The sequence below is a fragment of the Cibotium barometz genome, chromosome 21 (genome assembly GCF_041138505.1).
Source record: "Cibotium barometz isolate CiBa-2024 chromosome 21, ASM4113850v1, whole genome shotgun sequence".
In the NCBI taxonomy this organism is placed as follows: Eukaryota; Viridiplantae; Streptophyta; class Polypodiopsida; order Cyatheales; family Cibotiaceae; genus Cibotium; species Cibotium barometz.
Genome location: NC_141066.1, coordinates 33,077,903 through 33,086,992, shown reverse-complemented (window position 1 = coordinate 33,086,992; position 9,090 = coordinate 33,077,903). Strand labels below are relative to the sequence as shown.

The following is a 9,090-nucleotide window of genomic DNA, read 5'->3' as shown; positions in this document are numbered from 1 at the left end:
TTATATATAAGCATTTGACTACTGTTCACTTATATATAACGTTCACACAAGACTGGCCAAACTTAAAAATGGTTCAACCACTAATACTAGTCTTAAGCAAGTATGTACACAAAGTCACTTATTATCAAAATTCACTTATATACAAATGACTAGTGTTCACACTAGACCGGCCAAAACTTAAAAATGGTTCGACCACTATTACTAGTCTTAAGCAAGTACGTATACAAAGTGTTTAGGCTTTCCCTATTTGGTAGTAAGCTCTGGGTGAATCCATGTTAACCTACAAAGTGATTCACATATGGCTTCCTTGATTATAACTTCCACCTCCGTTGTTTCAAGGCTCATTTAACGTTGATTGGAGGCCACCAAACCCACTTGACCTACTAGGTGCCTCATGCTATTTTGGGTTGATTCTTATTATATACATCATGTCTTATGGCTCATTTGGTAATCTACTCATGAAATATTTGATTTGACACACTTCACATAATTTTGTAAGATTACATGCTCCCCCTTAATGCCCGAATATCACTTTTTTTTCAAGATGTAATTTCTAAAATTAAAACTTTATTTTCTTAGGTTGATTCAATGAAGTGTCTATATAAAATAAATTAATTTTATATAGAGTCATCAAATAAGGTTTATAGCATATTAAAGTCTAGTGTGCATGTGAGAGAGAGAGAGAGAGAGAGAGAGAGAGAGAGAGAGAGAGAATATGCCATGAGGATACATGGATCATGCTAACAAGGCTATGTTAAAAGGATAAGAAACATTCGTGGAAGAAGGAAAAAAACAATATAAGACCATGCTTGTCAATATTCCTATCGACAAATGAGGGAAAATTAAAAAGTCACCTAGTAACATTCTAAATATAGGCTAAATGTGCCACAAATTTTGAATATAGGCTAAATGTATCTTTAATGGATTAATAATACTATTAGGGAGTTTCTATCTTGATAAATTTTTGTAGTAGGAAAAATGTTCCTTGTCACTTATAAGTTGTCAAGTTTTGACCTTGTAATGATATCATTTTGGTATGGGAACATGAGTCTTAAAATTGTGCTATAAAAATTACACCATTGTAAAAGGATAGTGTGGAAGTAAGTAAACATTTATTGGAAATGCGTGGAAGTAAGTGAATTAGACATCGGAAATGTATCGAGATTTAATCTCTCTCCAAGGACTATATAATAATTTTCTTCAAAAATACACTAATTCATGCATAATAATGTTTATCTAGAGCTTGAACATCCACATGATAGCCCAACAACTTCTAGAAAGTTTATTCCATAGAGTGTTTCTAGAATATTACTATTGTGCAACCAGAAATTATCTTTGACTTCTAGATATACGTGTCAAGATGTATGTGAGAAATAAAAATAATACACTTTTGCATTATTAACATTATTTTAACATCAATAATTGTATGCCTACTAAATAGGATGGTCAATCGCAACAAGAATAATTCATGAATTGTCGTTAACAAGATGGTATTCCTTTATCTTATGCCCTACATACATTACATTCTTGGGTTCTTGCATTCTTTGACATTTCACGAATATGATAGTTGTGTCATACAAATCTAGTTTCTAAACCTTTAGATAATAGATATCATATAAGCTCTTATTTACTTATAAATTGAGCTAGCAAACATTACCTCTCCTCTCTCTTTAACTTTGTGTTTCGTGCGCATGCGCCTATGTGTGTGTGCGAATGCACGGCATACCATAGGATTAAGGGATCACATGTAACCATACATTTGCACAACCAACCATTTACTCCTTAACCTTGACTCTTGATTGGTTGTTTGAGCATTTAATTAAGTGTCCATGCCATCTTGTACATCATTACATCATACAAGAGCTTTACATCTAGTGCACGACTAAGCATTACTTGACTCATGTAGGACTTGCACGATTGACTCACAAAAGTGACTAATTTTGGATAAAAAAGTCACTAAAATTGGTTAATTTGGGGTTGTGTGTGTGTGTGTGTGTGTGTGTGTGTGTGTGTGTGTGTGTGGAGAGAGAGAGAGAGAGAGAGAGAGAGAGAGGTCACTAAAATTGACCATTCTAAACTCTATGGATCTTATAATTGACTATTCTTCTTTAAGAGCAATTGATCATGACAATGCTCCTAGAAGTCCATAAAGTAAACAATCCATGTATTAAGACCAATAGATCATGACTGTAATGCTCCCAGAAGTCCACAAAGTCCATGTCTTAAGAAAAGTTGTCAAGTAAATAGAGATCCCAAACTTTACGAAAAAAAATATTTGGTCACAACTATTTAAGTTTTTATATGGATGCCATACTACTTTTGTAGTGCATAAGGTCACTTTTTTCTTCAAATCAAGAATGTTTGATAAGGATTGGATATATCACTAATCTAGTTATGAGTAGAGGTGATCAAATTAAGTCGATCCAAGTCAAGAGGTTTGGTGAGTTTAGGGAGCCTTGTAGCTTCCATAACATGCATTAATGACGTGTACCATGTGGTGTAGGTGTTAACCCTCAATTACATGTGTTATGACGTGCACCCAAGTGGTGTAGGTGTTTTATATAAACGGATTAACGAATGAAACACATGGGGGGGCGGGGGGGGGGGCGCTTTATAAGCAAAGCATCAGGAATTATTTAAATCGCCTGCAAGCAGGAAGTCAAATGTTTGAGGCTTTCTAAATCAAATAAATTAAAGTTCACATCATCATGTTGTGGGATCGAAAATGCATTTGGCCAAAGTTGATTGGTCAAGGGAGAGAACCGTTCAAAGGCGTGGACTGGTCGCCTGGAGGGCCAATTGTATAAATGTAGGAAGGCCCGACGCTGTGAACTCAAGTCTCTTCTTGTTATACAACTCCCTACTAGCCTGCAAAGCACCTTCTCCAAACCCTAATCAGAAAGAATCATGTTTCTTGAGGTCGAAGTCGCCGCCCAGGGCCGCCGTGAGTGGGTGCAGGCGGAGCCAGCTCCCGGCACTCCCCGCACTTGCACCACCTGGGTGGAACAGCCTTCCCCCCGCGCACCCCTTCCCGGTGCACCCATGTGGGTCGACACTCCCTCCCCCCGCCTCACCAACCCCGCCGCCGCTGCCGGCGTCTTCCCTCCTCTGATCGCTGAGAAGCCCCGGGCTTCCATCCTTGCCATGGGCCGCGCCACCCCCCCGAACCAGATCGACCAGACCACCTACACGGATTGGTACTTCAACATCACCAACTGCGCCCACAAGGAGGAGCTCAAGCGCAAGATGCAGCGCATCTGTGAGTAACACCATCCCCTCCGTCATTGTAATTGCTACGTCCTTCGACATGATCTTTGATGATAACGTCTAACTAATGGGTGGCATATGATTGCAGGCGACCGATCCGGCATCAAGAACCGTTATTCCATCTTGACGGACGAGTTCCTCAAAGAGCACCCGGAGTTCTACACGCCCGGTGAGCCCAGCCTCGAACAGCGCAATTCCATCTTCGCCAAGGAGGTGCCCAAGCTGGCCCACGAGGCGGCGCTAGAGGCCATCCGTGAGTGGGGGCGCCCGGCCTCCGAGATTACGCACCTTGTGGTGGCCACCCTCACTGGCGTTGCCATCCCTGGCGCCGATGTCATGCTTACCAAGTCACTAGGCCTGCGGCCGGACGTGAACCGCGTGATGCTCTACATGCTGGGCTGCTACGCCGGTATCACCGCCCTGCGCGTGGCCAAGGACCTCGCCGAGAACAATCCCGACGCTCGCATCCTTATCTGCTGTAGTGAGCTGGCCGCCCCCACCTTCCGCGCCCCCAACGAAAAGTTCCCCTACGACCTCGTGGGCACAGCCCTTTTCGGCGACGGCGCCTCCGGCGTCATCGTCGGCGCTCTGCCCAAGCCCACCATCGAACGCCCGCTCTTCGAGATCCACTGGGTGGGTGAGGTGCTCGCTCCCGACTCCGAGAAGATCATCGAGGGCACCCTCAAACTGGAGGGCCTGCAGTTCTACCTTGACAGAACCTTGCCCAGCCTCGTCTCCAAGCACGTTGGGAATTTCTGCCGGACAGCTCTCGACAACGCCCCGGCCAAGCCAGGCTTCAACGACATTTTCTGGGCCGTTCACTCCGGTGGGCCCGCCATCCTCAACGCGGTGGAGGAGGCGCTGCAGTTGACGCCAGAGAAGCTCGCTGCTAGCCGTCACATTCTGCATAACTACGGCAACATCTCGGCGTCCACCGTTCTGTTCGTGCTAGACGAGCTCCGGCGGCAGGATTCGCCCTCCGACGTCCAGGCCGGCTGCCAGTGGGGGATCGCCGTCGCGTTCGGGCCGGGCGTCACCATCGAGGGAGCCCTTCTCAAGCGCTGCTAGTTTTGCAAATTTTATATTGTCTGTTTTCAAAAAAGTATCCTACTATTATTTTTGTACGAAGTAGAATAACAGATAATTCCATCTCCATGGAATATCCCCAAGCTCGCGGCCCCCACTAATTAGTCTCCCATCAAAACAGCTAAGGTTTGTGGAGTATGGCTTGTATATTTATTTTTCTTAAATGGCAACATGATCTTGCCCCCACCTTCCACTAATTAGTCTCCCATCAAAACAGCTGGCTTGTATATTTATTTTTCTGAAATGGCAACGTTATCTTTTTGAATAGAAAGAACTCTTGGATGCTCGATTACGGGTGGTTACACACTTGGTAATGTTGTGGGCGGTGGACAAGCAAATAGTGAATGGCAAGATTGCTCGGAAAGGTACAATGGGCAAAGGAGATGCATTTATTTCAACTATTAAGGGGGACTAGTGTGTAAAGCCCCTAAGCTACATTGGGAGCATGAGAAATGGGAATAATATCGACAAAACTATGAGGAGCACATCATGAGAGTTGCACCGAGGTCGTTGGAGGTCATATTTTGATACACCTCTCTTTCCCCCAACTCTACATAGAGGGTTAGGCATGAAGTATTTGACTCGTACACACCTAGCGATCAAGTCCATTTAATTGTGAGGACAAACAAGCAATTGTGAGCTTTATGGCTTCACATGCACCACCATCACCAGACACCCCCCCAATAAAGAGAGAGAGAGAGAGAGAGAGAGAGAGAGAATCTAATGTTGACAGTAGCCAAGTCATCACACCATCTATGTTCATACAGTAACACCTAAGTGTAAGCGATGAGACATGAATAGAGAGAGAGAGAGAGAGAGAGAGAGGGATTTGAAGATTTCAGCATTGCTTGTTTTCATAACTTATTCAAGGCAAGATCATTCCTTAAAATGTCCCACCATTGCTCATGAGAAATACTATTTGTCGTGTATGGGAGAAGGACTAACATAGTAGGTGATTTAACTCTTATTTTATGTAGACGATTCCATAATTGCTTGCTTTTACATCATCTTCAAGATTACCTAGAAAAACAAAAAGGTTGAAGGACCATAGCGGATGATCCATATTTTATTAGTTTGCCTTGTATAAAAGGTAAGAGAGGTGGGCTACGATTGCCTCCTGGTGGTGACCTTATCCTTGGGTAAGGGGAAAGACACCTTAAACTTAGATTTTATATTCATATTTGTTTCTTTAAACATTTAATTTGTTTTACTTTAAGTCTCTTATTTTTGCTCACTTATTTATTACTATAAATAACTAATTTCACTTAGCTATATCCTTTCTCATTTATATACTACAAATAAAAATATTCTAAAACAATACAATTGATTTTACTTAGCGATGGTCCTTTCTCATTTATATGCTACTATATAGATATTCTAAAACAATTATATATATACTTAATTATAAATAATTAATTTACTTAGCTATAGTCCTTTCTCATTGATATACTACACATATAGATATTCTAAAACAATTATATACTATATAGATACACTTTTGTGTGTGTGTGTGTGTGTGTGTGTGTGTGTGTGTGTGTGTGTGTGTAATACACACAATTGCAACCATTTTGTCACAAAGATCTTTGATTTTGATAAGGAATGGCTTCCTCTTCATTTTTCTTCTCCTATTTGAAGCTAGTTCTTAAGATTGATGGGTTTGTGGTCTTTTATTAACTCTATAACATGGCCAAGACTTCTATAGTTATGGAGACATGTTGAACCATTGTTAGCTCACTATCTTTCATGCTAGAAAGAAGAGTATTAAGATAATCTACATTCCTTTGTTTCCAAGCTAAGTCCAAGGTTGATAGTGGGTGGTCTTGGATTTTGTTGTGCATTTTCCATTAGTGAAGGATGAACATCTTTTGTTTCCAAGCCAATTCAAGGTTGTTCAAGTTTGGCAGTGGATGGTCTTGGATTTTATTGTGCCATTTGGCATTAGTGAAGGATGAACATCATAATGCCGATAACAATATCCCAAAAATTAGTATGAGGGTAAGATAGCCTTCATTTGAAACTTTTATAGAGGGTCTAGATTAGTTTCATTGAGCTTTCCATTAGCACTAAATAATGGTGAGTAAGGCCTAAAGAAGAAGCCATTGTGTGTAATTTTCTACTAGATAGCAACTAAAAATAACTTTTGTGCAAAGCCAAAGATCTAATTCCATGTAAGTGTGAGAAGTCACATTAGCGCCCTAGGTCCAAGTGCAACTTATGCCATCAAGATGAAACAATGCACCCTTACCTACACCTTTCCACCTTTACTACCACCTCAAGCTCCCACACCAATCCACCTTAATCCGCCTTATATGGATAAATCACAAATTTCTTTGCCAATTTATTATTGGGACCATCAAGGAGTTCCAATTTTGGTGTTTCAAGTGAGCGTACAACCTAGAGGTAGAGAAATGAATCCAGTAACACGAAGAGTTTCTCTACAACTATATCAATGCAAACATCCTACATAAAGATACAGAATGCCTAATATAAAATCTAGCAAGCTCACAAGTGGTAGTAACTCCACTAACTCCTACCTGCACACCAAGTGTGATGTTGAAATGTTTTTAAAAGATTGTTTGGATCACCCACTATGAGTTTCATTGACCCAACTGCCACGATGAATGTGCTTTATGTCCAGAAGGAAAGGTAACTACTATACCTTTACATGCTTTGAAGGGAAAGGGGACTACTATACCTTTACATGCTCTCACCAAGACTTGGATTGGAGTTATACCTCTTGATGGTATGAGACATCAAGGTAAAGGTATGATGTATTTCATTATATTTCATGTGTGCATCCCTTGGGCTCGGGGATGGTCAGGTGGATGAGTTTATGCCTGATTTATGCATGTTTATGCATAACAATTATCTAGAGAGGTCTTAGGGTTTTAACAATGGTATCAGAGCAATCTCTAGTTAATTGTTGTGGATTTTTTCTTTTTTATAGCAATTTTTGACATTTTTTGAAGTAAATTTTAATATTTACTAATAAAAATATTATTTTGTTGATTTGTGTTGATGATTTGCATGTGGATCGTCGATATGGAGATTGGAACGCATGCTACTACTATTCAATGGAGGAATCGACGTTGCGGGAGAATTCCTTGTGTTTAATGCTATTTTTTTCTATTTTTTATGGTTTAAAATAAGCATTAATGAAAATTTTTATGAAAATACGACATATTTTACTACGGATGTTTTTGGTAGAATGGATTCCCTAAATTTCTAGAATTTTTAGGAATTTTTTCCTAATTTTTTGAGCATTTTTATGGTTAAAAATGTATTTTTATACATTTTTGCGGGTTTTTTTGCGGGTATGCCATCATATTTCTACCGATTTTCTGCTGAAAGGCAGTAGGGGGCAGCATGTTGATGCATGAAATGCTCTCCCGTGTGCGTGGGACCCTCTTTGCCTCTCAAATCTGATTTTTCTCGTCTATTTTCCTCCCGCTCGTGTGAACTCCTTTTAAAAGGGATTTTCCTCCTGCTCATGTGAACTCCTTTTAAAAGGGATTTTTTAATTAAACATTAATCATAATCAATATTTAATTATGATTAAGTAAATTTTTAATTAAAGATTAATCCTCCTCTCTATTAACAGAGAAGGAGGGGGAGGAAAGTGAGTTGAATGGAGAAGGAGAGGAGAGAGGACTCCCTCTCCCTCATTTTCAACAGGCGCACGCGTGAGGGGGGGGGAGGGGGGCTACGCTGCAGCCCCGCCGGGCGAAAATCGCCCCCCCCTTGAATTATTTTTTAAAAGCTTTTACATAAAGCTTAATTAAGCTTTATTAAGGTTTTTTTAATTAAAAATGAGTTTTTTTTAAGCTTTTGAAAATTTTTCAAAAAAAACCTTGGAAAAAGCCTTAAAAATAGAGGAAATTTGACATTTGAGAAAAAAAATCTCTGGAAATTTCTGAAATTTTTTCTCTTAAAACCTTTTGGCTTTTCATCTTCCGGGAAACCTTTTGGCTTTCCGCATTCCCGGGAAACCTTTTGGCTTTCCGAATTCTGGAAAATCTTTTGACCTTTCGGATTCTGGAAACTTTTGACCTTTCACATTCCGATTTTTTTTGTCTTTTCATTTTCCCGAAACTGTTGGCTTTTCATATTCCGAGAAAACCGTTGGGATTCCGAAATTTTTTGACTGTTCGTATTCGAGGTAAATCAAAATTTTCAAAAAATTCTTGAAAATTAGATAAAAGTTATTTTAAATTTTTGAAAAATGTGGGGTTGGTGTTTGCCATGTGGTGTGTCCATTCAGGCGCCCGTGACCATTAAAATTCCTTTAAAAATATATTTTTGGTCCAAAAAATTAGAAAATCTATTAAAATTGTAAATTTTCATTGGATTTGAGAATTGTCTTGCGGAATTGGAAATTTCGTGAACGATGGGATTCTCAGGAAAAGTTAGGAATTTTTTAGAAATTATTTTTTAGAAATATTAAAAATTGGTATTTTTAAAATATCAATGGTATTTTGGCAAATCTAATTGCTAAATATTTTCTGGAAAAATATAGATAGGAATGCCATAAGATAGGTTTCGTGGAATTCAAAATTAGCATATTTTGAGGCCCTATAAAATTAGGAAAAATTTTAGAAAAAATCATGATAATTCTTTTTCTTAAGAATTTAATATTTTTGAGGGTTATTTAATGTTGAAGTACGTTTTCTCGTGCTGACATTAGATATATACAATTATACCTCATATTAATAGTTATTTCTCTTTGGATTAATTCTA

At 39.4% G+C, this 9,090-nt stretch overlaps 1 protein-coding gene across 1 annotated transcript; it reads left to right on the top strand.

Moving 5' to 3' along the window:
• The first annotated feature begins 2,833 nt into the window (after positions 1-2,833).
• Positions 2,834-4,550, top strand: LOC147627099 (chalcone synthase-like). The gene is made up of 2 exons (XM_086815673.1): positions 2,834-3,259; positions 3,356-4,550. Exons 1-2 carry the CDS (start codon positions 2,908-2,910, stop codon positions 4,333-4,335), a joined length of 1,332 nt encoding a protein of 443 aa, XP_086671799.1. The 5' UTR covers positions 2,834-2,907; the 3' UTR covers positions 4,336-4,550.
• Positions 4,551-9,090: the final 4,540 nt, after the last annotated feature.

Bases quoted from the DNA above. Each gene is read 5' to 3' on its own strand.
- LOC147627099 (XM_086815673.1), top strand. From the start codon at position 2,908: ATGTTTCTTGAGGTCGAAGTCGCCGCCCAGGGCCGCCGTGAGTGGGTG. The intron at 3,260-3,355 runs GTGAGTAACACC...ATATGATTGCAG, and splicing joins GCGCAAGATGCAGCGCATCT to GCGACCGATCCGGCATCAAG.